Here is a 24,676-nt window from a genome sequence, read left to right on the forward strand (position 1 = left end):
GGTCGGGTCTCTACGGCGGTACGACTGTTCTCATCATGACGAAACGTCCGGAAAGGCAACTTTGACAGACATCTCAAGTAACTCAGTAAACTGCACTTCTATCCATATCCATATCCATACCATATTTGTCTTATCTCCCAGAAACTCAACCATCATGAATCACGTCTTCAGATGCGATGCACTGGGGACGGACGTGACAAGGATGTTTCCGGACAGAGTCAGACACAAGACGTGTGAGAATACGCTCCAATCCCGACGGGAAGATCCAGGTTGACCGGGTTCATGCTTCAGTTGTGCTCGCTGGTCTTGTCCGTGGTGCGCTCGCCGCTACAACTGCTGATGCCCTCACTCATGCTGGCGCCGGATGTATCATCTTCACCGGCCGTTCTCAGCCGGAACTACAGTCAGTTATTGACCATATCAACCGCAAGCACCCGCAGGCCAAAATCATCTTCATCACCGCAGATACGGGTAGTTTAGATTCGATGCACGCGGCAGCCAAGACTATTAAGGACCTTGACGTGCCGATTGATGGAATTGTCGCCTTTCCATCTGTCATGGCTGCGGCGTGGGAGCTCACGCCCGATGGCATCGAATCGCATTTCCAGAAAAATTACCTCAGTTATTTCTTGCTGATCAACAGATTGCTGGACAGTATGTCCGCCGGATCGCGCGTAGTACTGTTGACCACAAGCGTGAGGCGCGAAGCACCTGTGCCGAAATGGGAAGATGTGAACTTCTCGGTGAGTGTGGTTCAATGCATGGCTGATATTCCAGCAATTGCTGAGAGTGATCATTCCGGAAGAACGGCGAGACATATCATTCGCTAGATGGATATGCACAATCGATGTTCGCGAATATCCTGCTTGCCAAATCCCTCGCGCAGAAGTGTCTAGGTCGATCGATCGCAGCATTCTCTGCGAACCCGGGAAGTAAGCTGGACCCGTCGAGTGATACTGTGGTGTTCGCGTTCTCATATAATCAGATACCAAGACCAATATTCAGACTAAGGTCTCGCAAGATGAGGTCTCATCATGGCTGCAGCGCAAGAAAGAAGGTATCGACGCAACGCTCTCACGACCATTGCTTGTCTGCTCGGCGCTCACCATATCCTCACTTCCCTAGCTGGCGAGGATCTCCCTATCTTACTGCAGCAAGAACCCAAGTCACTGGCACAGGGAAGCGCCACTGTGCTCCGAGGACTTCTCGATCCAATCCTGGAAGGTGAGAAACAACCCCCCTCCCTGAAAGAGTGGAGTCAGTAGTAGTAAGCCCTGGCCACCAGAACAATCGGGCGCGTTTCTTGATAACAGCCAAGTCCTCACGTTGCCATCCCTCGATTTTCCTGCCGGCGAAGAGAGCGCCACCGCGCTGTGGAGACTCAGCGACAAGTTGATAGTCGAAGGGACAGGCTCTCAACGGGAAGAAGTCCACGACCAGTAGTCACGGAGACCAGAGCAAGCTCACTCGTGGGTGGACGCTCGGCACCATGATAAGATTCCGCAGGGTTGCTGGTGTGAGGGAGCCAATTGAGATCGCCGGACTGATAAGTGCTGGAGTAGCGGGCTCGAGTCCGCTGCTGCAACCCTGGTGCATTGACCTGCCTGCTCGCGATGTCATTGGCGCTGATCGGTCTCGGGAAAGTCCCACGGTTGATATTGATAAGGAGCCAACTCCTCGTGCAATGCTTGTTGTTGTCACTGCGGACTGTTCTAGAGCATTCCTTCGGTATCATTGATCTGATGTGAGAGAAGATTCATCATCCGTGCAGGTTCATCTGAGATAGGTCCTCTGACTATACACCATGGATAGCGAAATGGGAGCCTGGGCCATTCATTATCTGGTGCTTCTTATCTGCTTGTCGGGCTTGTATCACAAGGCTGCGCTCGATGATTGCCTAGGCCGATGAAAGAAACCGGGTCCGAGTGTATCCATGGATATCTGCACATCATGTAGCCACATAACCAGAGTTCAAAAGGATCCGCTAATGTGCGGGGGAAGCCTTATCGGGCTTCACGGCATCGCGGCTTATCGCAGTCTGCATTCCACGCTGCAATTGGAGTCCCGGAAACTCTTCCATGGCTACCGCGACTGGTCTTGGCCTGGTTGCCTCTATATCCTTTCGATCTTTGCTGATCCAACGCCCCCGCGTCGGCAAAAAGGCCCGACTTGTTATCATGGTGTAATGTGCCACCCTTATAGAGCTTGATCTGCAGCATCACACGCGCAGCTTCTCCTTCCAACGATCCCATACGCCATGGCCCCGATGGTGGACAGCTCGGCCATTCCTGGCACAGTGACGCTGGTCGATGTACAGCATGTCTTGCATACTCGCCATCTCGATCATGGCGATCGAGACATTGTTTTGATCCCAGCCCCCTCGGCCGACCCAGATGACCCGCTCAACTGGAGTCCGCGGAGGAAGCTTTTGTCGACGATTTGTGTCAGTGTGTGAGTACGATCTTTGCATGGACCCACAGCAAATAGCAATGAGAGCCAGATTGCTTACAAGCTCCCGGCATTGCCAGGTACACGTTGTTCGCTGGTATCGCTTGCTCGGTCGTCTACTCGGTGCTCACCCCTTTATCGGAAGTAACGGGATTGCCGGTCAGTACGCTTAACGAAGGCACTGGGTATATGTTCTTGCTCGCAGGATGGGGTCTTTTGTTCTGGCAGCCCTTCGCCATGCAATTCGGCAAGCGGCCGACATATATATTATCGCTGGCTGGGATCTTGGTGAGCTTTCGTCCCGAACGTTGAAGAGTGCAGTGTGCTAACAAAGGCTCAGGGTACTACCATGTGGGGGTAAGAAGCCTCAAATTTCACAAGAAGAGTCTATGGTCGCTAATAGATGAGGTAGACCTTACGCAAAGACGAACGGTCAATGGATCGCTCGAAATGTCCTCAATGGCTTCTTTACCGCTCCCATCGAAGCCCTCCCAGAAATCACAGTGACGGATGTGGTAGGTTTACGTCGTTGATGGTTTTTGGACAAAGTAATAACGGCCCCAGTACTTTACACATGAGCGAGGAACCTACATGGGCCTGTACGCCTTCTTCCTGGCGGGTAGTAACTACTTCGCCCCAGTCATTTGTGGATTCATTGCCCAGTACCAAGGCTGGCGATGGGTGTTCTACTGGCCCAGCATATTTGCCGGCTGTGCCATGGTTTTCCTCTTCTTCTTCATGGAGGAGACGAACTATGTTCGGGAAGAAACCCAGGATGCCACTGCTGCTAATGTGCATATCGAGTCCTCCGCCAGCTCTGAGAATGGTGACCCCGAGAAGACAGTACCTGTCTCTGATGAGCCCGCTTCGACGGAAGCAGGTGTCATGTACACCAAGAAGACATACATCCAGAAATTGTCGCTTTTGGGTCCTAAGCAACAACAGAACACCATGTTCCGACGGCTCTGGCAGACTTTGTACTATCTAACATGGCCAGTCATCTTCTACGCTGGGTATGCTCTCTTCGCACAGATATGTGGTCGATAACTAACACTATACTAGATTCTCGTATGGCTCCTATCTAGTCTTGTTCAACATCCTGAACGGAACCGCATCAATTATCTTGGGTGGCAAACCATACAACTTCGGGTAATATCCCATCATAACGACAATTTCCTGGAGGCAACTAACATGTAGCAGAACTTCCATGGTTGGACTCAGCTACCTAGCTTGTTGCTTGGGCGTCATCATCGGGCAGGTGTTTCCTATATTCTCATGGTCATGGCCAGGCACTAACCCGTGTACAGATCCCTTTTCACGGGGCGCTTCAGCGACTGGCTCACCCTCAAATTAGCGCGTCGCAACAACGGCATCATGGAGGCCGAGCATCGTCTGTGGCCATTCTTGGCTTGTCTGATCCTTGTACCGGGGTCTCTTCTCCTCTGGGGTGTAGGTGCGGCCCACGAGGTGCACTGGTTTGGTCTTATCGTGGCCATGTGCATACTGGCCTTCACGAACACTTGCGGGATTACCCTCAGTGTCAATTATATGGTTGACAGCTACCGTGAACTGAGCGGGGTGGCGATGGCAAGTGTGATCCTGGTGCGAAATACAATGTCTTTCGCCATTGGCTATGGGTAAGTTGAGCTCCTTATCTGTAGTCGTGAAAGGAAGACTAACACATGGTAGTATCACGCCATGGGTTGACAACCTGGGGTATCAGAACTGCTTTATTTCTGCAGCCTTTATCGGCATGGCGTGTGCAGCTGTGTTCCTCGTGATGGTCAAGTATGGAAAGGCATGTCGGATTCGCAGTCGGGAGAAGTATTGGAGGATTGTGCAAGAGAACTGGGAGCATGGAATGGGCCACTGAATTATATCTCGATACACATGCAATTGGTATTTAAAATCAGAGTCCGAATGAGAAGAAGCAGCATCTTGACAGGAGTTGCAGCAGCCTTTGCTTTCGACTGGAGATTTATGTTGCGGAGTCGCTCTTGATTCGCTCGCGGCCAAACCATGGGGAGAATCACGGCCCAAGCTCTGCGTGGTCGAAAGGCAAGAAATCAATCATTCCTTTTCAGCTCGCTACCTGTGTTATAGTAAAGTCTTGTCAACGTGAGGCTGCATGTGGACCCCCGATGTCTCGGGCTTAGAATTGCTTCGCAGAATCTCCGACAGACTAAGGAAGAATGCCTTACCTTATTTGTTTCCATATAGACCTAAAAATACTATACGGATAACTTCCAATTGAGTGGCTGTGCGGCGGCAGAGGAGTAGCTTAGTTGGCGTAGATAACGTTTCAAGCGTAGGGAATATACGGATGGACTATGTTACGAGTGACGGCAAACTCCAAGTCCGGAACAAAGCAGACGCCTTCATGGATTCATTTCCTATTATACGGAGAAGGAAAGATTATTGCAACAGGAAGCGTGGTCTATCCAGCGTCAGATAGTAACAAAGCGCAAAAAAAAGCCGCCCGTAGCCAGCCTCACTGTTTCCCAACAAACCTGTTCCCTTGCTCCTCGTGCGCTTGTTGCAGTGCCTCCTGCCACTCTCGTTCCATCCGTTCGAGCATCTGCGCCACTGTCTCAACTTCTTCATCCGGGTCTATATGGACTGGCTCTTCAAAAATGGCGTGGAGTGGTTCCCAGACCTCCATCTGAACCAGCTTGTCGGTATCGAACCCACGGGGCTCGTCAAAGAATGCAGCGTCGTTGGTGCCTGTAGGCGACTCGCAGTCGCGCAGCCCGATGAAGCGCCCGAAGCGACGTCGCTTGGTCTCAAGGTCCACAGCGGCTTCCTGTGGTGTGCCGATCCACGCGGGTATTTGAATTGGGTAGCAGCTTGTTTGTTGGACGGGTGGCCAGACTTGATGAAAGTCGCGAGCAAGTTCGTCAAGTTGAGCTGATGTGAGGAGGTGGTATGCGAGTAGATTAGGTGGGAACTGTGGAGGGATCTCGCCAGTGGTGCAGGAGATGAGCGGTATTAGACGCGCTCGAAGGCGACGGATCATAGGAAGGAAGTTGGGGTGAATATGGGGAATCGAAGGGCGCGAGCCACGATTGTCGGGTGGATGACAGGAGGTGGACGAGGAAATGCTGGATTGACGTCGCGGAGCGATGGGTGTCGAAGGCATGATGCGTGCAGTGATGGAATGAGTTGAGAACTTCGGTATAAAGCAACGCAATGTAAGTCGTAAAAATGTCTTTGAGAAACGAAAGTCTAAGGCAATGATGATATTCGGAATAAAACTCGAGAAACAGTGCTTCTTATATAGCTGCCCGAAATCCGATTGTCCCAATAATGGCAAAGTTATAGACAATGAACTGAAACATCCCAAAATAGTGCTCTGCTGCTTCGGCACACGAAGGCAAATCAGGCCCTTTGTTTGATTTCAAGGCGAAATTCCTTCCTTACCATTAATCTGGGCCATCCTTTGTTTCCAAAAAAAAAAAAGGGTTGCAAAGTCCTTCTATGACTGTGCTCAGTCATTATTGCGGCGTTTCACGTACCCTTTCAAAGCCACAAGGCGGAAGTCACAACCTTCACAGGGCTAGATTACCCATGCCCGACGACAGATCCGGTTCGTCTGCCACCGGGGGCAAACCAGCATACTTGTTAATCCAGTTGAGTACTGTCCGGTGCCATAGGAGAGAGTTTTCAGGGTTCAGCACCCAATGGTTCTCGTCGGGGAACGTCAGGAAGGCACTGTCAATGCCGCGCATCTGCAAAACGTTGAATGCAGCCAGGCCCTCGGCGATTGTCAGGCGGTAATCCAGTTCGTTATGGATGATGAGGTGAGGCGTCTGCCAGTTCCCTGTAAATCGGGATGGATCCCACTTGCTCCAGCTTTCGGGGACCTTCCAGATTGGGCCCTTGAGATCATGCAGTGGAAAATATTGTTCTTCGCTGGCTAGCTGTGCTGTCATGCTGAACACGCCATCGTGGGTCACCAGAGCCTTGAACTTGCGACCAAGATCATGGCCTTGGATCCAGTTCATCATGTAGCCGCCGTAAGAGGCGCCTAGAGCGACGGCTCGCGTGGTATCCACGTAGTCCAAGTTTTGTTCGATATATTCAAATCCTTTCACCAGGTCTTTGTATGGCCGACCGCCCCATTCGCCACAGATGGCATCAGTGAAGGCCTGTCCGTACCCAGTGCTGCCCGTGGGGTTGGGCGTAATGACAACATATCCCTGCTCCGCGAAAACAGCAGGATTCCATCGCGTGCTCCATTGGTCATTCCAAGCACCCTGAGGACCACCATGGATTAAATAGGCTAGAGGGTATTTTTCACCGGGTTTGAAGTTGGACGGCTTCACCACCCAGGCATGCACAGGGTGGTCTTCGGCTCCCCGGAACCAAATTTCGTCGACCTGTGCGGAGAAAAGACCAAATGCTGATCCTTCGCGGCAATTTGATGACACGACCTGGACTTCGTCCGGTGAAGCTGGATCAATAATAGACCATTGGCTGTTGTCGACCAGACTGCTACTGGAGATGAACAGCTTGGGGGAGCCGGCAGCAGCAGGTACAGCCTCATTCACATAACCTGAACGAGTGAGTCTCTTCAGGGCGTCAGGCTTGGCTTCGCGGATGCCACTCAGAGGAAGCTGGTAGAGCACCCCTCGCCCGAATTCTTCGACCTGGATGAGTAGCGACCTGTCGTCATGAGCGAAAGACACAGCCGAAGGACTCAGATTCCACAACCCCTTGCCATCGGAAGACTCAAATACCTCGATCATCTCTCCGTTCCACGGGTTAGGAACGTACAAAATCCGGTTCTTGTCAGACTCATATCCATCTTCTTGCATTGCCAGCAGAGCAATGGAGCCTCCATCCGAGGACAGAACGGGAGACGACATGGCGCCCTGAAGAGCCGTGACTTTACAGAGCTTAGCGTCGGATACACTCAGGCTGGTCCATGAGAACATGGGAGCATAATAGCACGAGCAGGATGTGTGGGTAGCTGGATTCAGCTTTGGGTCCTTCGCAACGAACACGATGGCCGAAGGGCTAATATCAAAGTCGCCCGTTCCCCCGAAGGGTGGGATGGGCGCCTCAATACCGGTTAAGCCCGAGACCGAGATCAGGTTGGTGAGTCCTGAGACGGAGAACTTGCCGGCCTGTCGGCGGGGAGGCGACATGGGTGCCTGCTCCAGCAGGCCGTACCAGATTGCATTCTTCTGGGGCTCAACATAGGCATCCCAATGTCGGACGAAAAGCGAGGTATATACACGGCCAGTAGTGTGAGGTTTCTTGGCATCGTGGGGATTGAACAGCGACCCGTCCGGGTTTGCCTTGCCGCTGACCGCGAAACCGATCTTCCCAGGCTCGACAATTGTGACTTTCAAGTCTGAGACGGGACCTGGAACAGTCCCTGCGGTGTATGTCTTGTCGACCTCACGTGCATCGCCGATGATAAAGCCCGTATTGCCATTGGACTTAGTCTTTAGCCAGACGAGTTGGTCGGTGTTGCCCAGCCACTGCGGGTTGCTGGCGCCGGGGTCGTTGGTAATGAGGGCAGATCGGCCCGACTCAATTTCGATCACACGGATCTCGTTAGTCTTGGAGTGTGACTCGAAGGAGTAAGATGTCTGGGTGTAGACAGCAAGGGTCCCGGCTGCGTTGGGGACAGCTGAGGACCGCCTGGGAGCACCGAGGAGAACCCTGTAGATGGTCAATTGAGATGCCTTCGGAGCTAGCAAAGCATCAAGCTTTCAGGAACACGGTTTGCGGCAGGGACACTCACTCGGGTGTGAACTTCATTGGGCGGATTGCCATGTCACCTCACAAGGGAGCGATAAGATAGTAAGGAGCTTCCCACGGTTCCGGGCTTGGAGACCAGAGGCTAATAGAGGCTCAAGGGGAAGCGATGCGATTGATCAAGGCTAATTGTAAAGGGGGAGATGAGAAGATACGAAAAAGCGAGGCAGAGATTGAAGAAGGAAGGCGAATACTGGGTTGGGATGCAACGTGACTCCATGCGGGGTTCGACCTCGGAGGTCCACTAGGGATACTTGCCTAGATAGGCAAGCACGACATTCTACACCGGCCGCTGGAACCATTTGAACAGCAGAGAAAATACCTTTTGTAACCTGCGAGCTCCTAGCTGTGAAGAGAAAAACTAATATTACAAATCCACAAAGACGCCAGGTCTACTCCTCTTCCTCCTCGCTCTCATCCTCTTCCATGCCCTCCGCTGCAGTCACCGTGAAGGTTGGTGCTTGGTCCACACCAACATAGCTGTCACTCATCAGGTAGAGAGCCAGCTCATGCTCACCAGGCGAAGGCACCACATATTCTAGGCGCAACTCCAGTTGGCGACCAATGGTGACACGCTTGATCGCCAACAAGCTCTTGGTCTTTTCGTCGCCGACCACGAGCCACCAGTTCTCCATCTTCTGGTTGGGGTAAAAAGGAGCGTGGACAACCGTGTCAGGTTCCTCATCTTCCTCAACCTCTCGTTCAATCTTCACCTTAAGGTAAGCGGGCTCACCCGACGTGATATTGTCCGGGTCTTCAACTTGGAAGTCTAGCTCAATGTTGGGGTACTTCTCGTTGGTGAAAGCCGCTGCCTGAGCCAATTGCTTGTTGTTCAGACCGAGGCGCTTGACAAGAGTAGTGTAGTCCTTGTTCTCAGAGGGGTCCATAGCATCCATAAATTCAAAGATATCATTGATCCTGCACGCGCAAGCAAAATTAGTAGCTGTTTCTCTATCGCGTGGAGTTGGGACATACTTGTATTCGTTGGCCACCTGGATGACCTCAGGGGAGAAGTGAGGAATTTGCTTGAGAGGACTGTCGCGATCCCACATGGCCTGGACGACCATCTGCGACAACTCCATGGCGTTCATGGCATTGAGATACCCCTCGGAAGAAAGCACGTCTACGCAGGCGCTGAGCAGATTGAGGACCTTCCGGATGATGTCTTCTTGATCCTTGGCAAGATCAATGGGCAGCTGCATGCGCGAGAAGTGCGCCTGCAGGAGAACAAAAGCCTTGAAATGAGGCGAATCGAATGAAGCTTCAGACATCTTGACAGGCACGCGGTCGTACACCCGGCGTAGGATGTGGTCCTCATGGCGGCGCATCTGGACAGACTCGAATTCTGTGGCTGAAGTGACAATCTCCAAGATACCTTTGAGCTTCGTTCGAGAAGAGAGTGACAATAAGAATGTCTGCATGGTGATGAAGGAGATGTTGTAGTATGCGCTGATCATGGCAGCGTTCAGAGGTGAGACACTGTCATCTTCCTCATCCAGATCAATGATCTTCGCCTCGGACAATTCCTTCAGGGTGTTCTCAACCAGTTCGGACAGGAAGGTACTAAGCCCCTCATGGCTGACATCGCTGAGACCATAGAAACTGGGGTTCGCGAGTAGACGCCGATAGAAGTAGGTATAGGTCATCCAATCGACTGCATCCTGGGTCGATGAAATGGTTTTGGTGCTAGCCTCGGTGACAAAGGCATCGTGCAAATAGACCTGGAGGTGACTCTCCACTGGTAAGGCCTCATTGAGGAACTTCTTATAGTAGTCACGCTTAATAGCCGGCACCAGGAGGACACCCCGGCCACCCTTGTCCTGGCCCGGACGAGAAGCCTTGCCAAACATCTGCAAAATTTCGCTGATGGGATAGTCAATGTATCGGTGCTCACGACCATCAAAGAACTGAGTGTTCATAATGATCACCAAATGGGCAGTCAAGTCTAACTCCCAACAAACATCCCGCGAGGCCAGTAGGACTTGAATGGCACCAATATTAAACAGATGGGAGACGATTCGCTTGTCGGTAGGGACTAAAGCTTCGTGATAGTAGCCAATGCCATGACTCAAGGATGTGGCGAGGGTCTGCTCCTGGATACGGCTAAGGACGGGCGCCAGCTCCGAGACATCAGCGTTCAGGAAACGATCTTCGTCATCATCAATGGCGGCGGCTGCAAGAAGATCAATGGCAGTCGACCGGGTTTGCTTGCGACTGGGCACGAAGACCAGAGCAGGCTTATCAGGCGAGAGCTGCAAAATAGATTGGTAGGCGGGTCGAGACATTGCGAGCATGAGTGAGGGGAAGTGTGGGATGGTGAATGATTGGATATGAAGTTCTAATGGCACCGGACGAGCATGAGGGCTGAAGTTGTAGATAGTATGCTTATTGGCGCCAATCCATTCACCGATGTCGCGAGCATTGGAAAGCGGCACGCTCAATCCCACGATACGCATCTCGTTCTCAGTCTGGAGAGCGATGTAGTGCATACGAGAAACGACCACCTCGTACACATAACCACCGTAGCCACCTAGCAAATGCAATTCGTCCGCAATGAACAACTGCACCGTCTGAACATTTTTGCGTCGCTGCCATTGGCGGGATAAGACATCCCATTGAACAGGAGTGGCAAGCACTAGGTCCGCTCTTTCAAGGAGCTTCAGGTCTGCCGTAGTCTCACCAGTGAGTTTGACAATGGTCTTGCCACCAGAGAGGTTGCCAAGCCGCTTCACCCAATCCGCAAGGCGCAGGTCAACTAGCTCCTGAAAAGGTGCAATGTAGACCGCGCGGCCACTCTTTTCCGTTGACCAGTGGCGGAGTAAAGCCAACTCGGCGCAAACAGTCTTACCGCTTCCGGTGGGTGCACCAATGAAAACGTTGTCATCCGAGTCGAAGACCGATTTGAAGACTTGGGTTTGGATCTTGTTGAAGTGCTCCCAGTCAGGATAGAGCTGCTGGTACTCTTCACGTTTCAAGGCCTTAACTGGCGCGCGCTGCATATCCAGCAACGGCGTGTGGGGAGGGAAACGCTCCGGAAGAATCAACTTCTGGAAGGAAACAGCAATCTTGGTCTCAGAGTGCATCCAGCGGTCAGACACCAAAGAGATGAAGTAGTTGGGCGGCATCGGCTCGGTGATTGGTACAGTAAATTCCACAAGATGCTCGTTCATCTCAGCCAAGGCAAATTCGCGTCGCAACAAAAAGCGGTCATGGAACAAAATTTCTTCACCATCACAGTCTTCGACCAAGATCCAGAAGTCTTGCGCGTTTCCGTGCACGGCATCATCCCAAACAAAGTTCGGCGAGATGGTCAATTCAACACGCAGCAGAGAACGGGTGATTGGTTGCACCTGAGCTTGAACCTCGAGCCGGGGGAATTTAGAGACAAGATCGCAAACAACACGTCCAGCCTTGGGCATGCCAAGGAGTTCACCCATTCGTGGTGGATCCAAGTCAAAGTAGCTGGCCCATGGTACATCAATTCGCTCGGCCTTTTGCAGAATATCTCTTGGGCAACCTGGGAACTGGCGCAGGGGAGACATTGTCGGCCACATGCGCTTCTCGGCCATCTTGCAAAGGTCGAGCGCAGTCTTGGCAACGGAAGACCACCCTTTTTTAAGACAAATCTCGAAGAGAGCGCGGATAATACGTCCAGCAGACTGGGTCACATAGACCATATCCGCCATGAGTGCAAGGCCCTCCAGTTTCAGCCGAGAGATGTATGCCTGAAGTAGGACATTGATCTTTGCGTGAGGCTCATCAATCGTTTCCTTGACAGGAACAGGCACCCTCCCAAGAAGTTTACCGAGCTCCAGCTTCTCATCCTGGCGGACAGGGATGTACTTGAATTCGTCACTCAGGGCAAAAATGCGGAATAACTCGATGGTGGTGATTGATGGCTGAAGATGTTGAGCGTATGTAAGCATGGAGTTGTGGCCAATGTAATAGTGGGAGGAGATTCGGCCAAGTTCGGTTGATTGAAGACGCCCGGTCTTCCTCTCATACTTGACCAGCCCGGCCCTCTCGAGGATGGTAGCGGCCGAGTGGATAAGGTCAACTCGCTTTTGTTCCAAAGCATCATCGTTCTCATAATCTGCGCCAACGCTATATAAGCCCGGCGAACGCAGCATCCGAACATATAGGTAGCTGTAGCCCAGCCACTCCACACCCTCGTCACGGGTTCGCACGTTGTTGAGCACAATTTCCGCGTTCAGATTATCGGCAAGCTTGCTGACAAGCTGGGATTCAATAGGCAATTGCATGTTCATGAGCGAAAGGTAGTATTGAATCTCAGACTGAGAAGTGATGATAATACCTTCACCGAAGGTATCATACTGAGGTCGACCAGCACGGCCAAGCATCTGAAGAACATCTTGAGGACTCAGCTCGACCCAGCTACCCTTCTCAGGAGAGTAGACCTGAGTTCCCTTGATAATGACAGTGTGCGCTGGAAGGTTGACACCCCAGGCCAAGGTTGCTGTACACACAAGAACCTGAATACTGCCATCGGCGAAAAGCGCCTGGACTGAGTCACGATCCGCAAGACTCAAGCCCGCATGATGAATACCAAGACCGTAAGGCAACAGATCTTTCAGAGAGGCATCGTCCACGGATTCCGCCTCTTCAGACAGAATAGCACGGCTAGCAGCATCACTGCGCAAAATCTGCCCAATGGTCTCCATCTCGATGGCTTTGTCCCTGATGTACTTGGCCGTCTTGGCCGTCTCCTTCCTTGAGTGTACGAAAATGAGCATCTGGTTTCGACGCTGACCAACCTGCTCCAGAACCTTATTGTAGCAGATATCGTTCATGGTCTTGAGTTGCTTGATGGCCTTCTTGTCGGTTACACCGATGAACTCTTGCTTCAATGGGCATGGTCGGTAGGAACCATCAAAATGGAACACTCCCTTTTCGGGGTCGGCACGGAGGAAACTTGCCACATCACGATAGTTTGGGAGGGTGGCACTGAGACCAACGATACGCACTGGTTCTCCAGTCTGTTCAGTCCGCCGAATCGTTCGGCTCACAATACTTTCGATGACGGGACCACGATCATCATGGAGGAGGTGAATCTCGTCAATAATCACAAGACGAACAAGCTTGGTGTAGCTGGTTTCAGAAGCTTTCCGGGTGATGACATCAAACTTCTCAGGAGTGGTGACAATGATCTGGGTATCGGCGATTTGCTGTTTTGTGAGTTGGCGGTCACCAGTAAGTTCAGCCACGCGAATGCCGTATGGTTCGAGACGCTTGCCAAGGTTTCCAACCTGTTCCTGGACCAGAGCCTTCAACGGAGAGATATAAACAATTTTGAAGTCGTCCAGCATGATCTCTCCAGTTTCAGGGTTGCGATTCTTGCCAATTTCACGCAGGATTGTAAGCATGGCAACATTGGTCTTTCCGGACCCCGTTGGAGCACAGACCAGGATGTTGCCATCGTCATGGAAGGCTGACGGATAACACTTGGTCTGAACCCGATTCAACTCCTTCGAGCTTCCAAAGCCGACTCGAGCCCATTCTGGCAACTCGGTGGTCGGAATGTTCTTTTCGCCAGCTTCTCTCTTGGCCTTTGGCGGTGGCACGTGGATCTCCTCGTAACCCTTGAATGTCCGCTTAGTCGAGCCCTGAGGTAGCTTGACGTTAGGGTTAGTCATGAGATGGTTTCCTTGGTGGAAGACCAGATTCTCAAGATTGATGAGTTTCTTGGGCTGCAGGCCGCCAACCAAGCCACCTTCACCGGTGGGCTTTTCTTCAGGCGCTGGCGCGGACGGTACATCAACGTCCATCAAGTCGAATTTAATTTTCTTTTCGGGGCGGTCAGAGGGTTCCTCGCGAGCAGCCTTTCCTCGAATTTCATCCAAGATGGAACGGTAGCCGGCTTCAACCATCTGGCTTTCAACATGATTACGTGCATCAGCATCTTCAGCAACTTGTCTCCACCGAGTGACCCAAACAATTTTGTCACGATTAGTGACCAGTTTAGCAACGAGTTCAGCGTGCTCGTAGTCAAACAGCTCCATGAGGTCGTTTTCAACGTCACGTAGAGGTCTTTCTGAGCCATCATCTAATGTGCCGCCAAGAATCTCAAGTGCTTGTTGAGTATGTTCTTGCTGGATGTGAGCGTCGGAGTAAAAGTTTCCGATTTGACGTTGAAGCCAGTAGGCGTCGATTTCGCGAGCGGAAACATTCAAGCGGGCTTTATCTCCTGCTTTGCCATCATGGCCTAGTCCACCGTCGATAATCATGCCATCCTCGCCTGGCTCCTCGACTGCGGCCTCGTCGATATCGGGTTGATCTTGTTCATCGGGCTCTTCGTCGTCGCTAAGCTCGTCATCGTCTCGAACTTCGTCCACGGTGCCCATGCGCTCATCGTCCTCGTCTTCTTCGTCGAAAAGAACGGCCACACCTTGACGTTCATCGAGCTCAGCATCTGCCTCATCCAGGCCACCATCCATATCTTCATCTTCATCCTGGGCATCGTAGTCGGTGATTTTCTTGCCCAAGTTCATGAGCTCATTGAATTCTTTTGGGTTCATAGAACTACCCAAAAGATCATCGATTTCCTTCTTCTTATCAAAATCCTTCATTTCTTCGTCCTTCAGCAACTCCAATACAGCATCGGCGGCACTGCGAACGACTTCGTGGGGGACATCACCAAGGTGGCTTCCGGTAATTGTAAGAATAAGGTCATAAGTAGCACGGGTAGCCGGTGTTCGTGGGCGGTACTTCAAGCCTTCGACAAGTGCATCTGCTGCGGATAGGATACCCTGGCCTCGTAGTTGTGCTGGTTGGCCGCGCTGGCGCTTCTTCTGTTCCCGGAAAAGTACATCTTCGCCTTCACGAATTGCACCTCGTTCGATATCGGTTGGGCCAACGGCCTTCTTCTTTGACTTCGGCGCATCATCTCGTGCTATTCGTGAGCCCATCTCCCGGATCCCAATGCGGCCCGCCAGAGACTCGGGGTCCCCGGTGGCCTCATCATTGACGCGACTGATGAAACGACGGTCCGCCTGGAGAACCAGGTTGGACATCGCAGAGTACTTATACTGCGAGATATTTTGGTCCGCCATCTTTGCGGTGGAATGATTGTATCGAGAAATGAATCAAAGAAAAAAAAAGTCGCGACTGAGATCGGCTTCAATGCGCCGAGCCTCAGAGTCCACGTGACACGAGAGATATCAGGGATTGGGTTTTCAGAGTGTTTCACAATCCTGGCTCATCCTCCGATCACAAGCAAGCTGACTTGGTAGGGGAGAAATGGAGGCCAGGGTTGGTGAAGATGGGTGCAGCCCAGGAGAGAAGCTCGGGAAGATTTCGGTGGCGAAGGCGGAGGGAGGGGAGCTTTGGCGGTTCTGCCGCTTCCACGTCTTGTAGTTACTTTCTCCGGCGTCGCGACCATGCGACTCAACGGCCAACCTTTCTTACAACTGGCTCATTTAAGACCTTGCGTACGCTCAGCTGCACCGCTATTGCTAAAATTGTCATATGAATGCCCGATTCATCGAACTATCTGTCACCATGCGCGTCGCACCGTGGCACCGGCTCACGCGTCTGGTGCAGGGCCGCAGCTTGAACTTCGGAGAAGTGCCAAAACGTCAGCAACTGTCAAATTGAAGGAGATCCCTCAGGGCATGGTTAAACTGGAAGCATATAATGATGGAGTTGATGACGCCCCTCGGTATCCAACTGTGGTACAGGGGCATCGCAACAATATGCAGAAATTCAAGAATTGTGTCGTCCTGACCAGGGTCGGGGGCTTCTACGAGGTATGTCCATAATGATACTCCCATTGCAAGCATGCTAATTTTGAGTCAAGCTATATTTTGAACAAGCTGAGGAACTTGCACCGTTGCTCAGCCTGAAGCTTGCATCCAAGAAGACAAGCGCTGGCCCGGTTCCTATGGCGGGGTTTCCCTTTTTCCAGCTCGATCGATTCCTGAAACTCCTCGTTCAAGATTTGAACCGCTATGTCGCTATCAGTGAGGAATTTGCCAACGAGGCAGAGGACAAGGCACGATCGGGGGGGCTGTTATTTGATCGGAAAGTGGCCAGGATTATCACTCCCGGCACATTGATCGATGAGAAGTTCCTTGACCCGTCTGAGAACAATTTCTTGTTGGCAATATATTTAGATATTGCTGTTCTACAAGAGAGATCAAGACAGAATGCCGACGCCCAGTCACCGCAGCACATTTTGTCATCTGCGCCCCAACGCGTCGGTTTGTCGTGGCTGGATCTGTCAACGGGGGATTTCTATACCCAGCTTACAACTACACAAATGCTTCCGTCTGCCATTGCCAGAATTGGGGCTCGTGAGATACTTGTAGACCGAAATGTCCAAGATCTCATCGGCCAAGAAATGCACCTGTTGGTTGGGCATGAGCATCGCCTTGTCACATTCTTTCGATACCCTGAGGCTTTTGCTCCGATATCTCGTTGGGATTCAATGCTGGAAACACCAACTCCCGAAGAGGCCTATTCCTCTTTCACTGCAGAGGAGGTCGCCGCGGGGTATAGCCTGCTTGAGTACACACGGGTACAATTACAAGGATCGAATCTCAAGCTTCAACCCCCGCGCCGGAGGCATCTAGACGAGTCAATGAGTATCGATCGTAATAGTCTGAGTGGTCTTGAAATTCTAGAGACTACACGAGATGGTTTTGGCAAAGGAAGTCTACTTCATGCTGTCCGAAAGACGTGTACCAAAAGCGGTGCACGCTTACTGCGAGATCGGCTCAGTATGTTAAAATGTCTTTTTTTACAAGATTGTCTTGTTGCTTACATTATCTTAAGCGTCCCCATCTACGTCACTTCGAGTCATCAACGAACGACTTGACCTAGTTTCGGTTTTTATCGAAAGTGATGATCTCCGTGATAGTGTGCTGCAACTTTTAAAACGCAGCTATGACTCGCAGCGACTGGTCCAAAAGTTTGCAATGGGGAAGGGTGATCCAGATGACTTGATATGCCTTTCAAGAGCCATTGAGGCATCCAAAGAGATCAGGCAAGTGTTGGCCGACCATGAACGGCTCAAAGCCCCCACCAAGTCCTCAGATACAAAGCTAAGCCTTGCCTCGATGATCTCACGACTAAATCTTGATGGGCCGACTAGTTTGTCAGATCGGATTTTGGTGGCCATTGACGAGGAAGGTCTCCTTCAGCAGCAGCGTATTGAAGATAGCAGAGCCGCTGAAGCAGCTAGTCTCGCTCGAGAAGTCACCATGAATGAAGGCACAAGCGAATTCGAGGCGATGCCGAAAAAAGTGAGATCAAAAGGCAGCGAAAGGGCGGCATCACCTGAAAACGAATATGGCCAGATTGAAACCTGGATTATGAGACGTGATGCAAGCGAGATCATCTCCGCTTTGCATGCAGAACTGGAAAATTTGTTGGATGAAAAGGTCACGCTGACCCAAACCCTCCGCGACCAGGTCGGCTCTACGGCCTTGAACCTGAAATGGACGCCTGGCCTGGGCCACATCTGCCACGTCAAAGGGGCAAAAATATCACAGAAATCCCTGGAGGACCTGGGTGTCACTCGAAATGTTTCATCCACTAAATCCACTCGATCGTTTTACCTACCTGCATGGACCGAGTTAGGAAACCGAATGGACCGTGTGAAGGTTCGGATTCGACAGGAGGAGCAAGCCATCTTTGAGCGTCTCCGTCGCGAGGTTATTCTGAACCTTGTTAAGATTCGGCGCAATGCCGCGGTCATGGATGAATTGGATGTTGCCTGCTCATTCGCCACTTTAGCTCATGAACAGCAAATGGTTCGACCAATCCTGAACGAGGGCACATCACACAAGATTGTGGGAGGAAGACACCCGACGGTCAAATTAGGCCTCGAAGAACAGGGTCGCTCATTCGTGAGCAATGACTGTTTCCTGGGTGACAAACAGCGAATTTGGCTTATCACTGGACCAAACATGGCAGGCAAAAGCACATTTCTTCGCCAAAATGCTCTGATCACCATTCTCGCCCAGGTTGGCTCGTATGTACCTGCAGCCTACGCTGAAATTGGTATTGTCGATCAGATCTTCAGCCGCATCGGCGCAGCCGATGATCTTTTCCGTGACCAGTCAACGTTCATGGTGGAAATGCTCGAAACTGCTGCAATTCTTAAACAGGCTACGTCCCGATCTTTCGTGATAATGGATGAAGTAGGCCGCGGTACAACTCCCGAGGACGGTACTGCTGTCAGTTTTGCTTGTCTACATCACCTGCATTATCTCAACCAGAGCCGCACGCTCTTTGCCACTCACTTCCACAGCCTCGCAGATATGACAAAGAAATTTGAGAATCTTGAGAGATACTGCACAGATGTCAAAGAGACGGCTTCGGGTTCTTTCTCTTTCGTTCATCGCCTTCGCAAAGGCGTTAACCGCGAGTCCCACGCTTTGAAAGTCGCTCAACTGGCAGGCCTCCCTCGAGAGACAATAATGTTGGCCAAACAGATCCGCCAAAAAATGCGCAATGAAACGCTCTCTCGACCGACGAACTGCCCCTAATTTATGGAGGTTACGTGGCATTATTTCATGGACTGCTCATGCCCTTCATGATTATGATGAAGCCAGATAGTCTTGCATATCTGGACACGCAAGACTATTTTATTCTGTAAATAAATATGTACCATACCATCTGTTCCGTGCACATAAAGTCACTCAGGCTTAAATCGGCATTCCACAGTTTTACAAACTGAAGTCTCACCAACCAGGCCCGTTATAGACCATTCCCGCTTGCAGCGTATATCAAATTATAAACTTTCATCATTTTCTACTAACATGGTTTATGGAATAGGTAGAGGCAGCTTGTGACAGTTGGTGAGCACGGGTGGTTACTACATGACAAGACAATGACGAACCTCGCTACCTAGGTACTATCCATCCAGCTAACTAGTAATTGATAGATGGTTATTTCAGTGACGCAAGGTAGATTTCATGCGCATGGAATATGCTATTTTCTCATTTCGAGTGGAAAAAAAAGAAGAAACTCGCGGCGCCGAATATAGACCACCTTTCCTCAAGATCAGGCAAGGCATCAATATCTCATTGGTGCTCCCCATCTAGGATATCCGTTAGACTTCTTTACAACAAGGCTATTGCTGAAGATTGATTCGGGCTTACGGAGGGGCCATCGCCTATCATGCTCTTGATCTGCTCTGCCCTGCTTGAGCTCACTAGATTTCTCTCTTGGTCACCTTCCTGATCTGCTCCACTCCGCCTCGGGCCCACGAGTTCCTTCATCTTCAAGCAGCTGTATTCGCTGCAAGTATGATTCACACGTACTGACCATCGAAGAAGGGTGTTGCAGAGCGATATGGGATTATAAGTGACATGACTTGCTTCTTCACCCTGTTTCGTCGTTTGCCTGTTGTGCTGAAGAGGCAGGCGGAATGTGTTGCATGTATATTTTCCGAGAGGCGGGTCTTTCATGTTTTTCAAAATCTGCCTTCCAATCGACATAGCAAGCTTGTCCAGAGTCGATGTCCTCTCATTGTCAATCTCATCTAGACACTAGTTAGTAATAGGGAGATGATTGGTACTGAACGACTTTTCATGCTGACTCACTTTGAATAAAATGTGGGATGGGCATATTCTCTGTGTCAAATGGACCCTCTCCATGGTACGCGGCAATGTCAATGGCTTTCTGGAGCGTTTCTTGCAAGCCAAAGATATGGGAAATTGAAATCCACTTTTTCAGTTCCGATGTCAGAGTGTTTGGGAAATTCCAGTGTGGTCTGGCCCAGATTTTGGCAAAAAAGGCGATGGCCTCGGGGCACTGAAAGTAATCTGTGACGACCGCAAGCCTATAAAATTCCTCCAAATTTATCGCCGCAGGGACTTCCCTTGTGCGTCCATGGATGATGCTAAGGATGATGAAGACAGCATCGACGTCGAATTCAGGAATCTCCAACTCAACTGTGCCCTTTTCAAGTAGTTCTTTGCCTTCTGGCCAAGAACTGCCTAGTCTGCCTTTGAAATAAGAGGAAGCAGAACTGAGAGATCCTGCGGAAACCTTGAAGCGAACTTTCAAGTCCTCTTGCGTCTTCGATCGTTTTACCCCCAGCTGTTTTTGAGTCGCTGGTAAGTTTGCGTCTGGGGGCACAGGCATGGAAATGGTGACATCCCCGGCGGCATCAATGATTCGACCAGACGAAGTAGACATGACCGAAAGGTGTTAAAATCCCTTGTAACTGGTTTTGCTGTAGGGGGAAGATCGAAAGTAGAAGATGGATGCAATCAAGTTGTTACGGAAGAAGGCTTGTGTGTTGGCCAGAGATTCAGAGGCAAAAGTCATCGATGGAAATGTGAAGTGGAGAAGAGGAGAGACCCTTTTGGAGCCAATAGGAGATCACTCGATGGAAGGGCATGGAAGGAAATATAGATATAGATCTTATCGAAGGGTTGTATCGTTCGTCCCAGTCAGCCTGAGTGACTGCTTGGAGATGATTGTATTGAGGGGTATCTCTAATTGGAAATGACAGGATTAAAAAAAGGTCATAGTAGATCCCCGTAATGAGAGCCTCAACAGAACGCAGTGTCTGAATCCGTAGGGGGCCAAAAGGTCGACTGAAGCGCCAGGCGCAAGCTAGCTATCACTAGAGCCCGTCATATCTCCTCTCGGGGACAATACCCGGCAGTGACAACGCGGAATGGCTCCATTTCCGCTAATGGTTGGATGTAGAACATCGATCTCATCACATTCTACCAGGCGTGATCCAATAGTGCCGGCGGAGTTGTTGCACGAGAAGAATCCTTATTCTTCAGGGCTGAGAAGAAAAGGCCTCAACTCTTTGGATCAATGAATACCTGTCAATTAAGGGTATCACAATGTAGCTCAGCTTGCATCTCCCGCTCGTGACTCAAGGCGTGCCTTTTTTGCTCGTCGCTTTATCTCTCTTTTAGACAGAGGCTTTTCAACCTCTTCGACTGCCTCAGAGCTGGCAGATGCTTTCCTCTTCAAGTTATCAGGGCCATTATCTGGTTGTGTCAAGGTTTTAGACTTGGTCGTGTCTTTTTGTTTCGGGGCCGAGTCTTCAGGTTTCGCTTTCTCGCCACCGTGCACAATATCGACAATTCCCCGCCAGCTGGTCCGCTTCAGCTTGGCTAGCGCCGTGACTTTTCTTGCCTCTTCACATATGGCCTCTTTGCCACGCTCCTGTGACAATCCCCAGACACAGGTCTGATTGATCACATCCCATGGAGCCCGGACACTCAAGGCTCTCCGTGCATCACTTGACACGATAATGCCGCGCCCGCGAGTAGCCCGGATCAAGCCCATCGCATTTCCGATGAGATTTCGGCGGGCATCCAGCCCGCTTCCTGTGATTCCTGGCCCGTAGCAGATCTCCAGACGAACCCCACGTGACACGGCGGCGGACAGCATTTTGAATTTAAAATGGAAGGGCAGTCGCACCGACAGGTCGAGCGAGATCACGTCGCATTCCAGATTGGTACAGGCATTGAGCAAAGCCTTCTCGTTCGTGGGGCGAAGTGCTACCAAATCATAGGCTTGGGACAAGTTGTTGAGGCGCTGGTTCTGCGCTGGATCGGACAACGTCAGGTTGATTCGGGTCAACAGGTGGAGGGAATTCGGTGGATTTGGTGGAAGAGGAGGCGGTGCGAGATTTGGAGGAAGCTTGCCGCTAACAGTTTGTGACAAGGCAATGGTGGTGTAACCCACTTCGTAGTCAGCTCAGTATCTCATGTGGCCCCGAAGATCAATCACGCTTGGATCGTGTGCGCGGGAAGACTTACATTCGGCCAGGAAGTTCAGAGTGTAGGGCACCTCCGGGTCATCGGGACTGTAGGGGATGTTCAGATCGTAGAACATCGTGGACCGGTATTAAAGGACCGCCGGACCGCTCTCCAAAGCTTTTGGGAGGGGAAAGTTCGAGTCTCGAAATACCTGTCCGAAATAGGCAACCGGAAAATCATCTGGAAGGCCCTCGGAACATCCGATAGTCCGGTATACGATCTAGCCGTATTGAGCCTGCTCTCCACCGCAATCCCGTGACAGGGCGGAACAGATCTCGCTCTCATCATATTATCCCCCTCCAACCCATTGCTCCAGGACGATCGATAGTACGGGTGTATTAGGGCAAGTCAGTTGCTGGGCCTGTTCCTGGTGCCGTCCCTTTTCTGCTTCACCCTTCCCCGAGCCAACCTCGACGTACTCCCGGTCGCACCCCGCGTGACCCCGCCGCATCTCGTTTGCATTGTGGGTGGGCTCGGAAACCATCTGCGATCAACATGGCGCGCGTGTACGCCGATGTCAACGAGCATATGCCTCGATCCTACTGGGATTATGACAGTGTCAACATCTCCTGGGGTGTGTTGGAGAACTACGAAATTGTTCGCAAGATAGGTACATAACATCTGATCGGGTCGATCACTAGGGGATACCTGTCCACTGTGAGAATAGTGCCAGGTTGATCGTTTGCTAACACCATCTGTTCTAGGCCGAGGAAAGTACTCCGAAGTCTTCGAGGGCATCAACGTCGTCAACTACCAGAAATGTGTCATCAAGGTGCTCAAGCCCGTCAAGAAGAAGAAAATTAAGCGAGAGATCAAGATCCTCCAAAATCTTGCAGGGGGCCCCAACGTGGTGGCACTACTGGACGTTGTTCGTGACAACCAGAGCAAGACCCCAAGTCTGGTCTTTGAAGCTGTCAATAACACCGACTTCCGGACGCTGTACCCCCGCTTTTCGGACTATGACGTTCGATTCTATGTGTTCGAGCTGCTCAAGGCATTGGACTTCTGTCATAGCAAGGGTATTATGCACCGAGATGTGAAGCCCCACAACGTCATGATCGATCATGAGAAGCGCAAGGTTGGTCCGACATTTTTCTGAATTTCCTGTTTCGGTGTGCTAATCGTGCCACAGTTGCGGTTGATTGACTGGGGTCTGGCCGAATTCTATCACAAGGGAACCGAGTACAACGTCCGAGTTGCCTCTCGGTATTTCAAGGGCCCTGAGCTGCTTGTTGACTTCCAAGAGTACGACTACTCCCTGGACATGTGGTCTCTCGGTGCGATGTTCGCTTCCATGATCTTCCGCAAGGAGCCTTTCTTCCACGGTAACAGCAATTCAGACCAGCTCGTCAAGATTGCCAAGGTCCTCGGAACCGAGGAGCTTTTTGAGTACCTGGATAAATATGACGTGGAATTGGACCCGCAGTACGACGAGATCCTCTCGCGTTTCCCTCGCAAGCCGTGGCATTCATTTGTCACTGCTGAGAACCAGCGGTTTGTTAGTGACGAAGCCATTGATTTCCTTGACAAGCTCCTCCGCTATGACCATGCTGTATGCTACCACCTACCACCTTTTCGGATGTTGACACTATGCTGACTATTGATATCAGGAGCGCTTGACTGCTCAAGAGGCAATGGCGCATCCATACTTTGAACCTGTTCGCGCCGATGCTGCCCGCAACAATGCATCCCAGTCTTGAGCTGCGCGGGTGTCAATGACGGTGGCTTTCCTCTCTCCTCTGCAAATCTCCTGTTCCCTTTTTACTCTCCTCCGCTGTGCCATCGGAACGGCGCCCTGCATCGCGGACCACCTCTTTTTGTCTGAGCTTTCATCCTGCGGAAACGATCGGTGCAGGATGACGGATGGAGAATTATTGACGCGGCCACCTCGCAATTACTTGTCTAGGCCTCCAGAGCTAGACGAAGAGTGGCTGCAATGAGTGACCGACTCCTGAACGGAGACGACGTTGATGACAAGACATGACATCTAATCTTCCTGGGCGTCAGCCCTGCATTGCCTCGGTCCTACAGGCGTGCTAGTGAGTGCAATAAATTAGTTGACGTCTTAGAGCGCGGGAATTATTCTTTCTCTCCCATACTGCCTGATTGTATAGCGCTGTTTTTCTGTCTTCGCCTATTTCTCTTCTTTCTCCCTCGTCGGTCTGGTGTTCTGGCTGTCTTTTGCTTGTCTATTCTTGTCCTGTTGATTTGCAGTATTGTCCCCTGATGCACATTTCCATGGAGTGATGGTAACGGAGAGGTATTCATGAGGCGACCATATTCACGAGGGGGTTTGAAGAGACAATGCATCGCAACTTTCCAAAATTGGTCATCGGATGGCTAGTATCGTAGTGTCGACGATCTATGGAGCTGTAGTTGCTACAAGAGGTCTACATATACCTTGACCGGGCTAGAGCAAATACAGTCTTATCGCGGTGATCAGATCGCCCGTTGGCACCGGCGGCATCACGTGAGGCCAATCTTGACACCTCCAGGAAGAGCTAGACAGACAACATCTCAGTGAGCGAGTGGCAGCGGCAAATAGCACATTGAAGGAAACTAATATTGCCAAAGTGTGTATTCGATGCGCCCTTCGAACCCATAGTCCAGCGCGCCCGCGGTCTCCACCGATCCTCAGTTGAGCCCCGCCCTCTCATTCGTTGCTTCGACGTGGGAAATTTAATTTGCCCGCATTTCGC

The 24,676-nt window shown here is 51.2% G+C and overlaps 9 protein-coding genes across 9 annotated transcripts; 4 read left to right on the forward strand and 5 right to left on the reverse strand.

The window, feature by feature from the left end:
- Positions 1-154: 154 nt before the first annotated feature.
- On the forward strand, positions 155-1,443 carry N7459_002174 (putative oxidoreductase, short-chain dehydrogenase/reductase family; the record flags this gene model as incomplete). The annotated part of the gene is made up of 6 exons (XM_056941359.1): positions 155-233; positions 292-743; positions 806-932; positions 986-1,057; positions 1,126-1,224; positions 1,286-1,443. The coding sequence occupies 6 exons, from the start codon at positions 155-157 to the stop codon at positions 1,441-1,443; spliced, it is 987 nt and encodes a 328-aa protein (XP_056803214.1).
- An 814-nt stretch (positions 1,444-2,257) lies between these two features.
- Positions 2,258-4,321, forward strand: N7459_002175 (putative MFS transporter; the record flags this gene model as incomplete). Its single annotated transcript, XM_056941360.1, has 9 exons — positions 2,258-2,447; positions 2,501-2,736; positions 2,789-2,805; positions 2,861-2,963; positions 3,013-3,461; positions 3,511-3,597; positions 3,649-3,708; positions 3,756-4,085; positions 4,138-4,321. 9 exons carry the CDS (start codon positions 2,258-2,260, stop codon positions 4,319-4,321), a joined length of 1,656 nt encoding a protein of 551 aa, XP_056803215.1.
- A 618-nt stretch (positions 4,322-4,939) lies between these two features.
- Positions 4,940-5,587, reverse strand: N7459_002176 (uncharacterized protein; the record flags this gene model as incomplete). Its single annotated transcript, XM_056941361.1, has 1 exon — positions 4,940-5,587. The coding sequence occupies one exon, from the start codon at positions 5,585-5,587 to the stop codon at positions 4,940-4,942; it is 648 nt and encodes a 215-aa protein (XP_056803216.1).
- Positions 5,588-5,996: 409 nt separating this feature from the next.
- N7459_002177 (oligopeptidase family protein) lies at positions 5,997-8,220 on the reverse strand (the record flags this gene model as incomplete). Its single annotated transcript, XM_056941362.1, has 2 exons — positions 5,997-8,121; positions 8,204-8,220. The coding sequence occupies 2 exons, from the start codon at positions 8,218-8,220 to the stop codon at positions 5,997-5,999; spliced, it is 2,142 nt and encodes a 713-aa protein (XP_056803217.1).
- A 389-nt stretch (positions 8,221-8,609) lies between these two features.
- N7459_002178 (ATP-dependent RNA helicase BRR2) lies at positions 8,610-15,287 on the reverse strand (the record flags this gene model as incomplete). The annotated part of the gene is made up of 2 exons (XM_056941363.1): positions 8,610-9,135; positions 9,193-15,287. The coding sequence occupies 2 exons, from the start codon at positions 15,285-15,287 to the stop codon at positions 8,610-8,612; spliced, it is 6,621 nt and encodes a 2,206-aa protein (XP_056803218.1).
- Positions 15,288-15,614: 327 nt separating this feature from the next.
- On the forward strand, positions 15,615-18,728 carry N7459_002179 (mismatch repair ATPase MSH1; the record flags this gene model as incomplete). Its single annotated transcript, XM_056941364.1, has 3 exons — positions 15,615-15,983; positions 16,034-16,955; positions 17,011-18,728. The coding sequence occupies 3 exons, from the start codon at positions 15,615-15,617 to the stop codon at positions 18,726-18,728; spliced, it is 3,009 nt and encodes a 1,002-aa protein (XP_056803219.1).
- A 1,045-nt stretch (positions 18,729-19,773) lies between these two features.
- On the reverse strand, positions 19,774-20,385 carry N7459_002180 (uncharacterized protein; the record flags this gene model as incomplete). The annotated part of the gene is made up of 1 exon (XM_056941365.1): positions 19,774-20,385. One exon carries the CDS (start codon positions 20,383-20,385, stop codon positions 19,774-19,776), a length of 612 nt encoding a protein of 203 aa, XP_056803220.1.
- Positions 20,386-21,057: 672 nt separating this feature from the next.
- On the reverse strand, positions 21,058-22,053 carry N7459_002181 (ribonuclease P subunit p30 family protein; the record flags this gene model as incomplete). Its single annotated transcript, XM_056941366.1, has 2 exons — positions 21,058-21,902; positions 21,978-22,053. 2 exons carry the CDS (start codon positions 22,051-22,053, stop codon positions 21,058-21,060), a joined length of 921 nt encoding a protein of 306 aa, XP_056803221.1.
- A 419-nt stretch (positions 22,054-22,472) lies between these two features.
- N7459_002182 (casein kinase II subunit alpha/alpha') lies at positions 22,473-23,677 on the forward strand (the record flags this gene model as incomplete). The annotated part of the gene is made up of 4 exons (XM_056941367.1): positions 22,473-22,587; positions 22,682-23,055; positions 23,110-23,529; positions 23,588-23,677. 4 exons carry the CDS (start codon positions 22,473-22,475, stop codon positions 23,675-23,677), a joined length of 999 nt encoding a protein of 332 aa, XP_056803222.1.
- Between the last annotated feature and the right edge of the window lie 999 nt (positions 23,678-24,676).

This window comes from Penicillium hispanicum (genome assembly GCF_028827665.1).
Source record: "Penicillium hispanicum strain IBT 35686 chromosome Unknown utg000002l_segment0_segment0, whole genome shotgun sequence".
NCBI lineage: Eukaryota > Fungi > Ascomycota > Eurotiomycetes > Eurotiales > Aspergillaceae > Penicillium > Penicillium hispanicum.